This window comes from Tetrahymena thermophila (assembly GCF_000189635.1).
Source record: "Tetrahymena thermophila SB210 genomic scaffold scf_8254085, whole genome shotgun sequence".
NCBI lineage: Eukaryota > Ciliophora > Oligohymenophorea > Hymenostomatida > Tetrahymenidae > Tetrahymena > Tetrahymena thermophila.
In genome coordinates, this window is record NW_002476045.1 from 3,067 (window position 1) to 22,104 (window position 19,038).

General features: G+C 18.6%; 8 protein-coding genes across 8 annotated transcripts in view; 2 read left to right on the forward strand and 6 right to left on the reverse strand. All coding sequences in view use genetic code 6, as the record gives it.

Moving 5' to 3' along the window:
• TTHERM_001037788 (transmembrane protein, putative) overlaps positions 1-153 on the reverse strand; it is a gene marked incomplete at both ends in the record, with an annotated part of 535 nt that extends 382 nt beyond the window's left edge. The window contains one exon of the mRNA XM_012800554.1: positions 1-153. This exon is cut by the window's left edge and continues 149 nt beyond it. Within this exon, the coding sequence (XP_012656008.1) occupies positions 1-153 (153 nt within the window).
• Positions 154-1,348: 1,195 nt separating this feature from the next.
• Positions 1,349-2,443, reverse strand: TTHERM_001037789 (transmembrane protein, putative; the record flags this gene model as incomplete). The annotated part of the gene is made up of 4 exons (XM_012800555.1): positions 1,349-1,366; positions 1,457-1,546; positions 1,989-2,078; positions 2,177-2,443. 4 exons carry the CDS (start codon positions 2,441-2,443, stop codon positions 1,349-1,351), a joined length of 465 nt encoding a protein of 154 aa, XP_012656009.1.
• Positions 2,444-3,044: 601 nt separating this feature from the next.
• Positions 3,045-4,201, reverse strand: TTHERM_01037790 (kinase domain protein; the record flags this gene model as incomplete). The annotated part of the gene is made up of 3 exons (XM_001025980.3): positions 3,556-4,201; positions 3,243-3,471; positions 3,045-3,075 (listed from the first exon to the last, which is right to left on the reverse strand). The coding sequence occupies exons 1-3, from the start codon at positions 4,151-4,153 to the stop codon at positions 3,045-3,047; spliced, it is 858 nt and encodes a 285-aa protein (XP_001025980.3). The 5' UTR covers positions 4,154-4,201.
• A 1,153-nt stretch (positions 4,202-5,354) lies between these two features.
• Positions 5,355-9,304, reverse strand: TTHERM_01038790 (tetratricopeptide repeat protein; the record flags this gene model as incomplete). Its single annotated transcript, XM_001025981.2, has 20 exons — positions 5,355-5,445; positions 5,604-5,678; positions 5,727-5,816; positions 6,135-6,224; positions 6,281-6,370; positions 6,428-6,517; positions 6,647-6,736; positions 6,856-6,945; positions 7,077-7,166; positions 7,281-7,370; positions 7,438-7,527; positions 7,617-7,706; positions 7,836-7,925; positions 8,214-8,306; positions 8,437-8,526; positions 8,574-8,663; positions 8,762-8,851; positions 8,906-8,998; positions 9,159-9,208; positions 9,266-9,304. 20 exons carry the CDS (start codon positions 9,302-9,304, stop codon positions 5,355-5,357), a joined length of 1,701 nt encoding a protein of 566 aa, XP_001025981.2.
• Positions 9,305-10,359: 1,055 nt separating this feature from the next.
• TTHERM_01038800 (tetratricopeptide repeat protein) lies at positions 10,360-14,157 on the reverse strand (the record flags this gene model as incomplete). The annotated part of the gene is made up of 20 exons (XM_001025982.2): positions 10,360-10,450; positions 10,609-10,683; positions 10,732-10,821; positions 11,158-11,247; positions 11,303-11,392; positions 11,445-11,534; positions 11,651-11,740; positions 11,855-11,944; positions 12,063-12,152; positions 12,279-12,368; positions 12,468-12,557; positions 12,660-12,749; positions 12,807-12,896; positions 13,146-13,238; positions 13,305-13,394; positions 13,447-13,536; positions 13,655-13,744; positions 13,793-13,885; positions 14,012-14,061; positions 14,119-14,157. The coding sequence occupies 20 exons, from the start codon at positions 14,155-14,157 to the stop codon at positions 10,360-10,362; spliced, it is 1,701 nt and encodes a 566-aa protein (XP_001025982.2).
• A 2,258-nt stretch (positions 14,158-16,415) lies between these two features.
• Positions 16,416-17,045, forward strand: TTHERM_001038801 (transmembrane protein, putative; the record flags this gene model as incomplete). The annotated part of the gene is made up of 1 exon (XM_012800556.1): positions 16,416-17,045. The coding sequence occupies one exon, from the start codon at positions 16,416-16,418 to the stop codon at positions 17,043-17,045; it is 630 nt and encodes a 209-aa protein (XP_012656010.1).
• Positions 17,046-17,805: 760 nt separating this feature from the next.
• Positions 17,806-18,324, forward strand: TTHERM_001038803 (hypothetical protein; the record flags this gene model as incomplete). The annotated part of the gene is made up of 1 exon (XM_012800557.1): positions 17,806-18,324. The coding sequence occupies one exon, from the start codon at positions 17,806-17,808 to the stop codon at positions 18,322-18,324; it is 519 nt and encodes a 172-aa protein (XP_012656011.1).
• Positions 18,325-18,965: 641 nt separating this feature from the next.
• TTHERM_001038805 (hypothetical protein) overlaps positions 18,966-19,038 on the reverse strand; it is a gene marked incomplete at both ends in the record, with an annotated part of 367 nt that continues 294 nt past the window's right edge. Inside the window, one exon of the mRNA XM_012800558.1 lies at positions 18,966-19,038. This exon is cut by the window's right edge and continues 116 nt beyond it. Coding sequence (XP_012656012.1) covers positions 18,966-19,038 — 73 coding nt within the window.

Below are 19,038 nucleotides of genomic sequence, written 5' to 3' on the forward strand. Positions count from 1 at the left end.
ATTAAATTAAATAATTAAAATTAAAATAAATTTATTGAGAATGATATAAAAATAATTTTAATATTATTTTAATAAAATAAAAAAAATTAATTCCTTATAAAATATATTAAATTTTACCTGAGCTGAAGATTTAAATTTGTGATTTTCTGACATTTTTGCAAAGCTGATAGAATTAACATAATTCCCTCTTGCTTTATGTTATTGTAACTAATAAATATTAATTAACAAATTAATTAATTAAAATTAAAGTTTATTAAAATAATAATTAAAAAATGAGAAAATATAAAAAATAAATTACCAAACAGATAGAGTTAAATGAGTAGTATTCTGATATTTTTTTAAAGATTCTGAAATTTATCTGATTCCTTCTAACTGAAGATTATTTGTTCTAATAAATAATAAATAAAGAAATAAATAAATATGTTTCAGCTTAAAATGCAATAATAATAAAATTGATATTTACTTATGAAATAAAGCTAAAGTAAATAATTAAAATACACAAAAATATTATTAATTAATTAATTAATAAATTACCCAAGATATAGCTTTAATTCATTAATATTCTAACAAGATTCTAAAGACTATACAATTGCGATAGCTCCTGGATCTTGGATATTATTTCTCCTAATTACATAAAAATAATAATGAAAAATTGAATTAATTAATTACTTACACTATTTCTCAATAATTTATTTTATAAAAAATTTTTAATGAAAAATTTGGATATTTTTAAAATAAAAACGTGTAAAAGTGAAAAAATGGTGGACTTTATTTCTGACGTCGTATTCCCAATATCATTTATATGGTGTAAACAAATATTTCAAGTTAGAGAAATTATATTACTATAAAATATTTTTTAAAATGAAAAATATAAATTAATTATATCCTTAATTCAAATTTTTAACTTAATTCAAATTTTTTTAAGAAAATGAGAGCTTGTTTAGCAAAATTATTTTAAATTATCAAATAATTTAATCTTTTATAAGCTATCAAAATAAATTTTATCAATTTTGAAAAAATAAAATAAATTAAAGATTATAAATAAATTACAAAATAGTATTAATTCCTACATTAAACTTTAAAAATTAATTACTAAAAATCTAGAAGTAAATAAGTGATTTTCTAATTATTTTTTAGAGAGAGTGCAATTAGATTTGCTCCTTGATACCCAATATTATTATTACTAGGATAAAAGAACAAATTAATTTATTAATTTAATTTTTTTTTAAATTATAAATATTTTATAAAAAATAATAATATTAAATAAATCAATTACTAAAGGTATAATTATAAAGATCTAAGATTTTAAGATTTTAGTAATAATTAAGCTAGATATTTTGCTGCTTCTTCATTTAAATTATTTGACCTAACAAATAAATAAATTAAATTAATTTAAATATAGAAAAATGTAAAATATAAAAATTAAATAAATGATATTAAATATAAAAATAATTACCAAAGAGAGAGAGTTAACTGAATAAGATTCTAATAGTTTTATAATGATTATGTAATATATTTAACTGCTTCTGAATTCAAACTATTATTGCTAATTAATAATAAAATAAAATAATTTAAATTTCGAATAATAATACAAAAAAAATGAAAATAAATTAACAAATATTAAATATAAATATAAAAAATAGATAAAATTAAAGAAAATTAAAAAATAAAAAGATTAATTAATTATAGCTAAATGCCATTCAAAAATTTAGTGAATTGAGATCACTATTTTTTTGAATGGCTGATGTATTTGAATATTAATTTTTTTAAAATAAATAATTTTATAAAATATTATTTACCAAGTTTTAAAAAATACTTGTCACATATTGATGTATGTATTTATTAATTTATATATTCTTAATAAATTAAAAGTAAGTAAAATAAAATTAATTAATTAAATACTCTAAATTTAAATCTACATTTAAATTTTTTTAAATTAGAAAACATATTTTATAAACAATAATGTTAATATTAAAAAAATCAATTACTTAAGGCCTAAATCTAATTTTGTAAGACTTTAAGATTTTTCTAAGAATTATGCAAGATATTTTGCCGATTATTCGTTTAAATTATTTGAGCTAAGAAATAAATATATTAATTAAATTAAATTTAAAAAAGAAAAATGTAAAATATAAAAAGTAAAAAAAATTATATTTAGTATTCAAAAAATAATTACTTAAGATAAAGAGTTAACTGAGTGAGATTCTAACAGTTTTATAATGATTATGCAATCAATTAAACTGCTTCTAAATTTAAACCATTATTGCTAATTAATAATAAAATAAAATAATTTAAATTTCGAATAATAATACAAAAAAAATGAAAATAAATTAACAAATATTAAATATAAATTTAAAAAATAGATAAAATGTAAGAAAATTAAAAAATAAAAAGATTAATTAATTACCTAAGATATAGCTTTAAACTACTCATTTGATGGCATTTTTATAAAGATGTAGAAATATATTTAACACCTTCTAATTTAAAATTATTCTCACTAATTAATAATAAAATAAAGTTAAAAAAGATTTAATAAAAAATAATAATAAATATTTTAAAAATAATTTAAAAGTAAATTAGTAAAATTAATTAAATACTCTAAATCCAAGTATAGACTTGAGATATTCTAACACTTATCTAAAGCACCAGCTATTTATTTAAGTTATTCATCTTGAATATTTTTGTTCCTGATTAGTAAATAAATAAATAAGTAAGTAAGTAAGTAAGTAAGTAAGTAAGTAAGTAAGTAAGTAAGTAAGTAAGAGTTAGGTTTAATTTATAACCAAATAATAAATTTTGAAATAAATAATATGATGATAAATTAAATATCTAAAAAAATTTTATATTCATTTACCTATAAGAATTGAAAGATTTTGAATAAATAAACAATAAATTGTAAAATAAAAATGAAAAAGGATTATTTATTTTATTAAGCTAAATTAAATTTTAATTTATCTTAAAATACTATTTAACTCCAAATATTATAAATATTTGGTTTCTTGGTATGTTTATTTCAAAAAATAAAACTTTTTTTAAAAGAAGACTCACTTAACCTTTTGCATACAGTATAGTTTACTAAATTAAACATATAAATTGAAACTATACTAAAAAACTAAAAAAGAAAATAAATTAATTTTCATTTGATATTTTATCTTAGTTTTTAAAAAACAAAAAATAATATTTTTATAAAATTTAGTTTCTCATAAATGAATTTGAGATAAAATATTATTAAATTTAATTACCTAAAATCCATTACTATATTTTAGAAATTTTAAACTGTGTCAAGATCTTAGAGTGAATCTATTTCAATTATTTCGTCTTAAGCTGGTAAATCATTTTATGCTACTTCAATATTATTATTTTCAACATTATCTTGCATCTCTAATTCTCCTTATTTAATCTAATTCATTTAACTATTTCCTTAGTCCTATAAATTTTATGAAACCGGTAAAATATTCCTATTTTCTTAACCTATTGAAAAATCGTTAATTTAATTGATAAGTTGAATAATTTAATTCTTTGTTTAGTTTTGAGATACCAAATCGACTTTATAACTTTAAAATGTGTTAAGAGAATTATTCATTTCTTGAATATAAGCTTCTTGTTTTTAAAGGTTTTCTTTAACAATTTGAGAAAATGCTTAATTTTAATTGTGAAAATCTTGGCATTAATTGATTATAATATCTTTAAGTTTTTCTTTTTAAGAAATTCTATCGTATAAATCCAATGGATATTCAAAACTATCGCATCTCTTTTAGATATTCATTAATGAGTCTTTTTCCTTCTTGTCAATCAGTAAATTAATTTCATGTTTTAAAAATTTGTAAAAATTTTGAACATCTTAGATGTATTAATTTAATAATTCATCTTTTTTAGGTATCTGCAGAAGTTATTCATAGATCTTAGAGTCATCCAATATGGGCCATCCTTTCAAGAAGGTTGAGCCTTCAAGCACACACTTCAGAGGGAGAAATATAACAGATTTGCCTTATATACAATATATGCACTTGAGCATTTGTTCACTTGAGTGGTTATCTACTTACAAAATATCTAACCTTTGACCATGAATATTGCATCTTTAGCTATAATTTTTTATGATAAATAATTCATTTAAATTATTATCAAAAGTGTTGCTATTTTAAATTTGATCCATTTTATTTTATTCTTAATAATTGCTTTATTTTTTTTTTTCTTCAAAAAGATATTTTTTAATTCATTAATTAATTATAAAAAGATGAAAAAATAAAAATGTTTTATTTTGTTTAAATTAAATTTTGAAAAATAAAAAATAAACAGAATTTGATTTAATTAAAATAGATAGATAAGTGAAATAAGAAAAAAATGAAAATGTTAATAAAACTAATAAATTATTAATCTATAAAATATGAAGAATCTATATAAAGCTGCGTTAGTAGATTTAAAATAGAAAATATTTTTTATTAGAGAAAAGTAAATATTTTTTTTAAAAAGTACTCAAGAAGAAATAAATTAATGATATTATTTGATTTTTATATATAATCTTCACTTATTAGTAAAATTATAATTAACTATTTTTCTTTTTAAATTTTATATTATTAATTTATTCAAAAAGCTTAATTTATTATTTCTTTTATAAAAAGTATAGAAGATTGTACATTAGAATAAATATTAAATAAAAAGATAATTATCATAGTGATTTTCAAAATACAGAATTTTTGTTGAATACATATTATAAATATGGTTGGAGATAGATTGCATAAATAATTTTTAGGAATCAATTAAATGAGTATAAATAAAAAATTCCAAAAACTAAGACATATTACATATTGAAAATTTAAAGATTAATAATTAATGAAAAAAATTAATTAAAAGTATCAAATAAAAAGTTTAGGAGCTATTTTAAGTATATTCAAAAAAAAAACTAAATCCACTCATGATATATATTGAATATTAAAGATACATATAACTAAAATATATTATTTTTTAAATTAAAAGATAATAAAATGAAATTTTGCCCTCGTTAACTATTATAAATTTTTAATAAATTATTCTATTCTCTAATTAATATTATTTTGGATAAGGTAAAAGTATTTTATTTTTTATAAATAATTGATATTAAACAAATATATTTATAATAAATCAAATATGTTTTTCTTCTTTTTCTTCTTTTTCAATTTTTTCTTTTTACTTTTATAGCTTTTATCATAGTTTTTTATTATTTTTATTGATTTATTTATTTTTTTAGTTTTATTTAAACTATAAGCATATTTATTTTTATAACATAAAAAGCATATGTGAGTAAACAAAATATTTAGATTAGCATTTTAAATATTTTTATAAATTTAAAAGTAAATTTAATATATTTATTTATTTAATCAGTCGATTTCTAACTATAATTGAACAAGTCTTTTAATCTTAAGTGCTTTTATTTTGTGATACATTATTTCACTCTCTGATTAGTAATTTCTATTTTATAAATTGAATAAATTGAGGAAAACAAATACAAAGAAAGTTAGAGTAATTTAGCTTTTCATTAAAGTTATTTAAATTAAATCTCTTTTTTAATATCCAGATTTCTAAATAGATTTAAATATTAAAATAAAGTAAACATGCTATTTTATTACGTTGGAATTATATTCAGTACTTTTATATTGTTACAGTCTAGTATTTCCTTCGATTTTAGTAATTTTTCTCCATCACTTATTTTATTAAGTAAAATTAATATAATAAATATTATAAAACTTTACCTTAAACCACATTGTAGCAGTATTAAATTTTTCATGCTGTAAATACATTAATCTATTTATGAATATCCTTAGCTAGTCAAATTATTACCACTATTATTTAATATAAATATTCATATGATTAAATAAATTAATCTAATTTATTAAATGAAAATTTTTATCAATGTTATTTAATTATTAAAATCTATTTTGATAACCGAAATTTAAACTTTTAGATTTAGATTAATTCTATTTGTCTAAGTAAAAAAAGTAAAAAGAGGGTTTTGTAATATTTTATTTTTTAAAATTATTTATATCAAATATTTGAAAGCTTCTAATGAGATAATTTCACATATAACCATCATAATAATATGCCCTCCTCAAATCAACCAAAAATTTATTTTTGACAAGAAAACATTTAATATTATTTACTATAAAGTAAGAGAAAGGGTTTTAATTGAAGAACAGTTACTTAAACCTTTTACAATACCATAAATTCCCATATCTTCTATTTTGTTTTGGCTTTGTTAAATTAAAAAATATATTTTATATAAAAAAGAAAAACTTTTTTATTTTACTTTAATCCAAGCGTTAGATCTGTAATATTATTGTACTTGCTTAAAGTTATACCTATAGCACAAGTTCCTTCTACGCCAATATTATTTTTTCTTTATACAAATAATTAAAATAATATTTTAACCAATTTTAATGAATATTTTTTTTACTATAAGTTCAACAACAAAAATTCAATTTGAGTACAGTTGCTCAAACCTGTAGCTAAGCCAGATGCTCCTATGTGACTAATTTCATTTTTACTTAAAAAAAAAAATTAATTAATTAATCTTATTATTTTTAAATTTTAATATTAAAATAAAGCAGACTTAATATTTTGCAATAAATCACTAAATAAAAAAATATATTTATACTAAAGAAACAGATTTTACTTTAACCATAATTCTAGCTTCTTTAGATTTTTGCAATTGCTTAAAGCTACGCCAATAGCATTTGCTCCTTGGTCTTTGATTTTATTTGAACTTTTATTACAAGTAATTGAATACAATTAATTTTTTTAGTCATTTGAGTTCTTAATATTAGATTAATATTTATTAAGGCATTTAAAATGTAAAAAATATGATTATTCATTTAAATTTACTTTAAACTTAATGACAATTCTTTAAGTTAAGAACATTTGCTTAAACCTGATGCAAAATTTGAAGCTCCTCTATAACCTAATCTATTATAACTATAGAAAAAAGCAAAATTAAAATTTAACTATAAATTAATTAGACGTTTTGAAAAAAAATTTAAATAGTTTGGAGTAAAATAAATTTAAATGATTTAATTTAAATTTTTTTTGCTATTATAAAAAGCTACCATAAATATAGAACTAAATTTGTGAGATTACTGAGGGTACTTATTGCTACTCCGATTTCATTTGCTCCTTTTTAATCAATTTTATTCTATCTTTTATAAAAAATATTTAAATAAATTTTATCAGTTTTTATATTTAGATGATTATCAAATATTATTATAATTAAATATAAACTTTTTAATTTTTAATTTGAAATCTTTATTTACCTTAATCTAAGACTTAAAATTGTAATCAATTTGCAATTGCTCAAACCAATAACAATGCTTGATATTCCATTATCACGAATTCCATTATTACTGTCAAAATAAAGTTTATAAAAAATTTATTAATTTCCCTCTATAAGTCTAATCAAAGATTAATTACTCTAAAACTATTTCAATATTAGTAATATTTTAAAGGCATCTTATTTTTTCACCAAATTAGCAAGCCCCTTCATCTTTGATTTCATTATCTCTTTTTGTAAAGTAATTTTAGATTTGTTATTTAGTTACAATTATTTCTTAATTAATTTCATTTTATTTTTTAATAATAGTTAAATTTACAATAAATCTAGTTTTAAAGATGTTAACTGAGTGCACTTGCTTATACCAGTAAATAAACTTGAAGCTCCTCTATCACCAATCTTATTTGTGCTATTTTTTACATTAAAATAAGATTATTAAAAAATAATTTTAAACTTTTTTAATTATATATATCATGTATGAATCTAAAAAAAAAGACTAAATTCACTAACAAACGATAATAAAATGTAATTAATTTACTCCAAAAATAGATCTAAATTTTTAAGATGACTACATATGCTTAAAGCTTCCCCAATTTGATATGCTCCCTCTTCTGTGATTTGGTTTTATCTATAATTTAAAAAATATTTGATAAGCTATAATGAAATTTTTCTTTATTATTTGTAAACAAACAGAAAAACTCAGGCAAGTTGATAAAAAATTTTTGAAAAATTAATCTAGCTAAACAAGCATCCTTACTATGCTAAAAATTTTTAAATTAAAAAAATTTTTTTCGTACCCCTCCTTAAGACTTTAATTATTAATCAGTTTTCATTTATTTTAAAATAATTTTTATTAATTATTTTATAATGTTTTGTTACTTTTATTTTTAAATAAATAATAAATAATTAATTTTACTATAATTCAATGACTAAATCAGTTAATTAAACACTTAAATGACTTAAAGCTTTACTTAAAGCTAAAATTCCATCATCTTCGATGTAATTATTTCTAATTGAATTAATTAATTAAACGTTTTTAATTTAAATTAATATTACAATTTAATTCAACTTAAAAAAAATAAATTGATAATATCATTAAATTTTTAAAAATTCAAATAGACTTTAATTAAATTAAATACCCAGCCTAGAGTTCTAGGTGCTAAATATTTTTGATAGTTTAAATAGCATTAGATAATTCAGTTAATCCTTCAGAACCAATACAATTTTCCCTAAGGCATTAAAAACAATTAATTAATTTAAAAAACTGTTTGTCTACGTTATTTCAATTTTGAGCTTTGTTAATTATTAGCACTTCTTTAAGAAAGACCCTAAAATAGATACTGTTTCTGGTAAAATTTCATTTTCGCTATTTAGTAATAACACAGTAAATTAATAAAAACATTAAAAAATAAAAGAAATTTAAAGTCACAATTTTTAATGTAATTTTAAATATAATAAATTAACTTTAAATGAAGCTAAAGATTATTTAAATTTTAATATTCAGGCAAACCTTCTGTTAATAATTTCATTTATTGAAATTAAATACCGTCAAATCTATTTTTATAGATTTTAGTATAAAAATTAACATATAAAACTTAATTTTTTTACTAAAGATTCAATATTAGTGTTTATAATTATAAGCACTCTGCTAAACAATTTTTAAGCTAAAGGATCACCGTATTATTTAAATATTAACAGTTTCTATAGTTAAAAAAATCATTTTTATAATATTAATTCTAAAATATTTTATTGATTTATTTAAATAATATTTAAAATTGTTAAAAATTAATCTTTTTAATTTGAATTGAATAAAAAAAATTTTAAATATCTCTCAAAATCAAGTATAACTAATATTTTTTACTCTAATTGTACGTTAAGATGACTGAAATTGCTTAAATCAGTATTGAGAAGCTTTCAATATTAAAAAAATAATTTATCAAAGTAAAGTAGTTATAAATTGATAAATACGCTGTTTATATTAAAGAATGTGCTATTCTAATATTCCATTTTTTTTCCTATTCAAAGTATTTTATTTAAAGCTTCTTAATTTTAAGTTCTTAAATAAATACTTTTGATTTCCACACAATTAGTATCCTAAAAACTACTAAATTTTAATATTTAGTTTAAATCATCAAATATTAAAGCAAAAATTTTCTATGTATTGTTAAGATTATATTAATACTGCCATTTAAAAGAAACTATCTTAATATAAATCATAAAAATAAAAAATAAAATACAAAATTTAGTTAAAGTTTTACTTAAATAGAATAAATAATATTATAGCTTTTTATATTCTGCTTAGTAATTAGTAATTAAAATAAATATTTATTAAAAATTAATAATTTTACTTATGCTTTTACATTCTTTATAAAATTGATAAGTAGGATAATTATTTTTAAATTTTAATTAGCGGTAAAAATCAAATAAATAATTATTGTGCCGATTTGGTTTAAAGTTTTTGAAATTATTCTATTCTCTAATTAATACTATTTAAGATAAATTAAAAGTATCTTATTTTTTATAAATAATTGATATTAAACAAGTAGATTTATAATAAATCAAATAATTTTTTTTCTTTTTCAATTTTTTCTTTTTACTTTTGTAGTTTTAATAATAGTTTTTTATTTTTTGAATTTATTCTTTTAGTTTTATTTAAATAATAAACCTATTAATTTTTATAACTTAAAAAAATATGTGAGTGGCATATACACACATATATATTTATTTAAAAATATCAATAAAATAAATAAATTAGTTTTAAAATTTTTTCTCTTTGAAACTTAAGATAATTTTATCAAATATACTGAGTTTCACATGTGTAAAAATTTGGTTTTAATTTATCATCTTAGTCCATTTTTTTTATTTTAAGTATTTTTTTAAATCTAAAATATTCAATAAAAATAAAATAATTGCTAACACACATGTTTGCATTCAATTTTTAAAATAAATTTTAAATAATTTTCTTGATTTTTTATTTTAATTATTTCTGAGTTAGAAAATATTTAGATTAGCATTTTTAAATATTTTATAAATTTAATAGTAAATTTAGTTTATTTATTTAATCAGTCGATTTCTAACTATAATTTAACAAGTCTTTTTATCTTAAGTGCTTTTATTTTGTGATACATCATTTCACTCTCTGATTAGCATTTTCTATTTTATAAATTGAATAAAATGAGGGGGGAAAAAATAGAGAAAGTTAGAGTAATTTAGCTTTAATTAAAGTTATTTAAATTAAATATCTAATATAAATATGCAGCTTTCTAAATAGATTTAAATTTTTAAATAAAGTAAAGATGTTATTTTATTACGTTAGAATTATATTCAGTACTTTTATATTGTTACAGTTTAGTATTTCCTTCGATTTTAGTAATTTTTCTCCATCACTTATTTTATTAAGTAATATTAACAGAGTAAATATTATAAAACTTTACCTTAAATCGCATTGTAGCAGTATTAAATTTTTCATGCTGTAAAGACATTAATCTATTTATGAATATCCTTAGCTAGTCAAATTATTACCGCTATTATTTAATATAAATATTTATATGATTAAATAAATTAATCTAATTTATTAAATGAAAATTTTTATCAATGTTATTTAATTATTAAAATCTATCTTGATAACCGAAATTTAAACTTTTAGATTTAGATTAACTCTATTTGTCTAATAAAAAAAGAAGTAAGAGGAGGGTTTTGTAATATTTTACTTTTTAAAATTAACTATACAAACTATTTGATTGTGGAATCTAAACCACTAAATTTTTTATTGACATATTTTTGCTATACCTCCTCCATAAAAATTCATCTAAAATTCTAAAATTTATTTTTGTGATTATAAAATATAAAAAATTTTTTACAAAAAGCTAAAGTCTAATGTTTTAATTTGAGAGCAGTTACTTAAACCATTAGCAATACCAGAAATTCCTACATCATCTATCTTATTTTGGCTTTATTAAATAAAAAATTAAGATAGAATAACTAAGACTTGATTAATAAATTTACTCGAAGAACATTTTAAGTTCTGTAATATTGGTTAATTTACTTAATGTTGTACCAATGGCACAAGCTCCTTCATTTATAATTTTATTTTTACTTTTTAAGAAAAATTTAAATAACATTTTACAATTTTTATGAAAATTTTTACAATAAGCTTATTAATAAAGATGTTATTTGTTAGCAGTTATTCAAACCTGCTGCGATACTATTTGTTCCTACATCACTGATTTCATTTTTTCTTTTAAAAATAAAATAATTAATTTATAATTTTTAAATTATTGTCAAAATAGCTTAAATATTTTTAAATAAGCAGATAAAGTAAAATTAATTATACAAAATGTAAATAGAATTTACTTCAGCCATAATTCTAGCTTATTTAGATTTTTGCAATTACTTAAAGCTTCACCAACAGCATTTGCTCCTTGATCTTTGATTTTATTTGAGCTTTTTTGATTACAAATTATTTGTTAAAAAATACTTTTTTAAATTGAATCTTCAAAATATTTATTGGAGATTTTTAGTGAGTTAAATAGTTTTAAAATTAAGTAAGTAATTTACGCTAAACTAAGTGATAATTCTTTAATCTAAGTGCATTTACTTAAACCTGATGCAATATTTGAAGCTCCTCTTTCACCTAATCTATTTTCACTAAATAAATAATCATAGTAATAATTTTTTTATAATTATTAATTAAAAAAGAATTAAGTTGTTTGAGATCATAAATTTGAATACATAAATCTAATTTTTCTTTTTCATAAAAATTTACCACAAATATAGTAAAATATGTGTGAGATTGGAGAGGGTACTTATTCCTACTCCAATAGCATTTGCTCCTTCTTAATCAATTTTATTCCTCCTTTTATGAAAAATATTTAAATAGGCATTACAAGTTTTAAATTATTCTTTAATTGATAAACATTTATTTTAAAAACAGATAAAGCTAAAACTTTTTTAATTCGAATTAAAAATATATTATATTTACTTTAATCTAAGACTTAAATTAGTAATTTATTTGCAGTTGCTCAAACCAATAGCAATACTTGATATCCCTTTATCACGAATTTTATTATTCCTGTTAATTCAAAAAAATTTTAATTTAATAAAAAAGTTCACCTATAAATCTCATATAAATAATTTAAAAATGATTAATAATAATTTGAATAAAATTTACTCTAAACTAATATGCACATTTGTTAAATATTAAAAACTACTTAACTTTTCACCTAATTAGCATGTTCCTTCATCTTCTATTTCGCTTTGCCTTTTGTGAAAAATTATTTTAATTTTAAAGTATTGAAAATTTTTTACTGAAATCACTTAATGATTGATTAAATTAATTTTTTATAAAATCAATTAAATTTACGATAAATCCAATTTTAAAAATGTTAATTGAGTGCATTTACTTATGCCTGTCGCTATACTTGAAGCTCCTCTATCGCCTATGCTATTTGAGCTTTTATTTAAATTAAATAATACTAACAACAATAATAAAATGATCTAATTAAATTACTCTAAATATAGTTCTAATGTTTTAAGATCTTTACATACACTTAAAGCTTCACTAATTTTATATGCTCCTACTTCAGTGATTTTGTTTTCACTTTAATTAAAATTTTTATATAATAATAATTTATAAATTTAGGTTTTCTTTTAATTATTTTATAAACTGTATCCTCAAAAATAAAAAGTCTATTTGTATAAATTTTTTCAAAAATTAAACCTGATTAAATTAAGACAAAAACTATTAAAAAAAAATAAAGAGCTAATAATTTATTAGGTTTTAAGGTATTTATTACTTTAAATTTATTGAAAAATAATTTTTTAATTAATAATTATTATTTAGTTTTACTTTAATTCAATGATTAAATCAGTTAATTAAGCACTTAAGTAAGTTAAAGCTTTACTTAAAGCCAAAGCTCCGTCATCTTCAATGTAATTATTTCTAATAAAATCATATTAATATTATTTACTTTTAATAATTTAAGAATATTTTAAATAAATTAAATACCCAATCTAGAATTCTAGATGTTAAATACTTTAGGTTGTTTAAATACCATTTGCTAATTCAGACAGACCATCAGAACCAATATAGTTTTCCCTACGATATAGAAAATAATTAATTTATTTATCAAAAATTAGTATTTTTCTACGATATATCAATTTTAAGCTTTTTTAATTGCTAGCATTTCTTTAAAAAAGACCCTAAAATAGATGCCCCTTACTGTGAAATCTGATTTTAGCTTTTTAGTTTTAAAAAAATATTTAAATTAATTAATAAAAAACGCAAACAATTTTTGAAGGTGAAAAAGTTAATATATTTATAGGAAAAAATTAGAATTTTAAAGATAAGAATTTAACCTTAATAGAAGTTAAAGAGTATTGAGATCCTTGTATATAGGTAAATCATCAGTTAATAATCTTATTTAATCACATTCAATCTCATTTTATCTATTTTTAAAGAGATTTATTTTATATTAATAAACCTTTAATTTTTACTCCAGATTCAAAATTAATGTTTGAATTTATGTGCATTCTTCTAAAGAACTTTTAAGCTTAACAATCATTTCTTAGTTAGGAATCGAGCAGTTCCTATTTATTAAATATTTTAATTCTTTATTTAAAAAAAATGCAAAAATATAATCAAAATATTTAAATTTAATTTGATAATTTAAACTTAGTATTTAGCAAATATAAAATTTAACTTGAATTATTTACTCTAATTATATGTTAAGATTACTGAAATTACTTAAATCAGTATTGAGAAGCTATTAACATTAATAAAATAATTTATTAAGGTAAACAAATGATAAATTGATAAATACATCATTTATGTTATAGTATGTATTATTCTATTATTACATTGTTTTCTAATTAAATTTATTACTTTAAAATACTTAACTAAAAATTTTTATATAAATTCTGTTGATTAAAAAATAAATAGTAATCTAAAAACCTTAATTGAGGATATTAAATTTTACTGAATATTTTGTAAATTTCAAGTTAAATCATATTAATAAATGGTAAATTTAAACAAGAGTTAATTTTATATTAGAGAATTGTTTTCTCTATATATTGAATTTTATTTAATAGCAAAACAAATATATTCAGATTTAAAAAAATTATGAAAAAAGATAATATGTAAAAAATATAACTAATTAATAAATAAATAAAAACACTTTTTTAGTTTAAAATTTATTAGATAACTCATTATATTTGTAATTTGTAATAATCTTTTCTAAATATTTTACAATTTGATTTTATCTTAAAAATTATAAATGATTTAATTTTGATTTTATGCTTTTACTTGTGTTGACAGATAGAAATATATTTAAATTAAATTTTCATAATATACAAATACCTATTTGATACTTAGGATGGAAGTGAGCTATGTTTTTTTATTTTTCAAAAAACATTTACAAATATCATTAAAAAATTATTAAAAGTTTTTTTAAAAAGTTGTTTTATAAATGTGAAAAATGTATCCCTGCAAGTAAATTACATTGAAGAGCAAAAAATTTGCATATAAGATTTCGATTTCGAACCTATTGACCTTAAAATGCTCAAATTGTTAATTATCTTCTACCTTAAGCTTCAATACTAATAACAATTATCTAGTCTTATCAACAGTTCCTGGTATACAAATTCCTATCTTATACATGAAATATTTTGATATTAATTACAAAATAAATTTGAGTAGAACTTTCTCACATATTTTACTCAACCAAAAAGAGTACTTAAAATTTATAAAGAAGAAAAGAGACAGATAAAAAAACTTAACAATCTATTAAGTATAGTCAGAGATACTATTTAAGCTAAAATAAAAAAGAAAACCATAAAAAGAGAGACTTTATGGGAGCTTCTCCAATAAATTAAACAATTATATACAAAATATAATAATAGAGTTTTAATTTAATTATTATGCAAAGATCTCATTGATATTTTGAGTTAAGCTAGCTATGATTAAAAATATTTCTAGACATCTACATCAGGTATTTTCCACTTAGATAGGAAAGATGTAAAAAAAATACAATTGATTAACTTTTACAAGATCATAAAAATCGAATTATACAGGAAGAAATTAATCCTTAATTTATCCTTCTGAGTTTAAAATAAAGTTAAAAATTTTATTAAATGGTTGAAAATAAAAAACAATATTTTGAATTTAATTAATGTAATCGGTCTGTATGGTAATCCAGATCAGAAATCTAAACATTTTTAGTGATGAATTAAGTATTCAAACACTAAAAGTGGATGGTAATTTAGACAACTATTTAGTGTAAAAAAAAAAATAATATAAAATGATGAAAATATTGCAGACTTATTGTTTTTTCATTTACTTATCAATGAAAGTAAATAAATAGAAAATTTGAGAAATTTCAAATGAAGCAAAGGAATTTAATCAAATTTTAATAAAACAATTAAAAATACTTAATCAAAAATTTAATTAATCACCAAATTATCTTAATTAAATGAAATCACTAAATTTACGCTTATAGTTAATCGAAATGGCCTCTTACTCTATCTATGTATATCTAAATTTGGAAAATTAAATATTTTTAGCTCCCATGCTATCATTTAGAATCAGAATTCATTTGTGATGGGTGTTAATGAGGAAAAATCTAAAAGGATAAAAAGTTATATACATTTAAATGAATATAAAAATTTTCAAAACTTCTAAAGAGTATTGATTATTGTAACTTGGATCTTTTATGTGAGGATTAAAGAATTATTGAACTAAGTTAATAAAGTTTGGATTAAGTAAGAATGGTAAAGAATACACTCAAATTTCATCAATTTTTTGCAAGCTCAGCTTACTTATAATATAATTTAAAACATATTAAGTTAACTATATTCTCTCTTGACTTCACTAGACAGACTTTAAAATGAAAATAGATTAAATATTATTTTTTAATATGGGATTTTTTCTAGAAAGTTTAATTAAATGAATGCAAATTTATTATTCAGATAAAATAATTAATTTTTACTTCCAATTTCATGAATTTCATATTATATGAATTTTGTATAATAATTAATTTAGTATCTTTTATCAATAAATCTTAAAATAAATCAAGGCTTATAAAGAATTATAACAAATAAATTTACAAACTGAAGAAAAAAAATGTAGAAAAAAAACTAAAGCGCTTCATATTAAATTCAATCACCTCAAACTTAATATTAGCCTGCGAATTAAGCTTAAAATTATGAATATGTTTCTTAATTTATTTAAAATAATAGTAACGATAAGATCTTATAATCTCATTTCATAAACATGAGCTAAGAACAAAATCCATAATAACCAGTTATAGATTCAACTTAAACATGCTAATAATGCTGCTTTGGTATGTGCTGTTTATGCTGTTTATTTGTTATTAATAACTTCTTTTCTATTACTTTTGGTGTGCTTTTCTATATGTTCTAAGGAGAACCTGAGAAATATAATTATTGTACAAACGAATCTTTCAGAAAGTGGAGTCTAACAGTAAGTATTATCTTGTTTATTAACTGTGGAATTTCAATTTTAAAAGCGTTTGAAAAATATGTTTTAAAACAAGAAAATTTATCTGATTTTTTAGATTTTTGTATGATAATAGCATTCGTAATATGCATAATAGGTCTAACTGCTAATATCTCTAGTGACTGTGGATAACTTTACTTATTAGCTTTTATATTTTGCACATTTTTTTATATTTTGCTTGGACTATTAATATGTATTGCTTTAATAATTTATATGGTAAAGTCATCTAGATGAAAGATTTTGTTTATGTATATCTTTTATTTTTAAAATTGTGATGGAATTAAAAATGTATTCATAAATTCTTAATAATAATCTGATTCTTTTTTATTTACAAAAATAATAAAATATCTAATAAACATTTCAAGAAATCAAAATAAAAAATATATAAATAGAATTTATAAATGTTCATTTTTAATTATTTTATCTTAAAATATTCTTTTAAAAATTTAAAAATTTAAAAAAAACATTTTTAACAAATCCTACATGGAGTTGTCTATTATCTAATTTTTTATTAGATGATTTCAATTATTTGAATGATTTATCTTTGTAAATTAATCTATACTCATTATTAATCTGTAATTTTATTGATTGAAAATCAATTAATATTTAAGATTTTTTTCAAATTTTTTAAATAGCTGTCCTTTTAAATTCTCACTTAATCGATTAACCATTTTTAAATAATCTTAATTTTTTTTAACGATTTGCAAATACTTCATATTATTTTACTATCCCATATTATAATTTACAGGAATCTTTATCTAATTTTGTGATGAGATATTTTTTATCTTTGATGAAATTTTTATTTGCTTATTTGGTCTCCTATCTATATCTCAAAATAAATTTAAATTTTTTTCATTCAAAAATAGTAAAAAAAATCTGATTTTTATTTCCCTAAAAAGCAATTCAATAATTTTTATTGATTTCATAAAATAAATTTTTATCCATTGATAATGATTTAAAATTACAATAAACAAATTTCAAAGATTGAAAAGATATGTCTAATACAAACTAAGGTTTATTAAATCCAAAATACTCATATTAGTTATTTCAATATAAACCATTTAAAAAAACTTAAAATGATACATACATTTCTTATCTTGATTAAAATGAGAATACTGCTAGAATCTTATAGTCTCATACAATTAGTATGAGCTAACAATAAAACCAATACCATTCTGTGGAAGAAGAAGGAGAAGAAGAATCAAGTTAGATAACTTTTCAATGTTTCTTTGGTTGTTGTAATGAAATAATTTCTAAATTATTATGTATTGCTTTAGGTGTGTTTTTCTTTAAGTATAGTGGCCCATAATTTGATAACTTCTGTCCTAGTGAACGTTTAAGGAAATGGAGCTTAAGCTTAAGTTTTGTTTTTTATTAGTTGTGGAATTTCAATTATAAAAATTGTGGAAATATTCTGCTCGAAAAAATAAAGTGTAGCTACATGCTTAGAAATTTGTAATCTAATAACATTAATAATTCACATAATTGCCCTGGATACGTATTCTTCCAGTGACTTTGAAGGGCTTTACTTTTTAAGAATCATTTTATGTGAATTATATTATATTATTTTTGCATTAATTTCAATTTGTTATTTCATAGTTATCACTTGAAAACAAAAAAAAAGATCTTAAATTTGCTTATTTTGTATATGTTTTATAATTAAAAAATAATTTTATAAAAAATTTATATTAATTTATTTATTTTATTTTTGAGCAGAGTTTATTCTCAATTTAATTAATATTTTTAAAATAGAGATAAAATAATACAAATTTTAAATATAATCACTGAGTAATATTAATCTTCAACTTTAATATTCTTATTAACAATATTTTTTTAATAAAATTTTTACTTTATTAAATCTAAACACTAAATTTATGCTTATCTTAAATCAAAATGACATCTTACGCTATCTATGTATCTATGTAAATTTGTAAAATTAATTATTTTTAATATTTAATTAAATCATATTTTTGGCTCCCATAGGATCAGTAAGAATCAGAATTCCTATGTGATGGGAGTTAATGAGGAAATATTTAAAAGGATAAAAAGTTTAATACATATAAAAATTTAAAAATTTTAAAAGAGTATTGATTATTATAACTTGGGCCTTTTATATGTGAATCAACGAGGATTTATTAAACTAAATTATCATTATCATTAACCAAGATATTTAAAATATTGATTTATTTTAAAAACTGAAAATATATTGAGCAAATAAATTAATTAT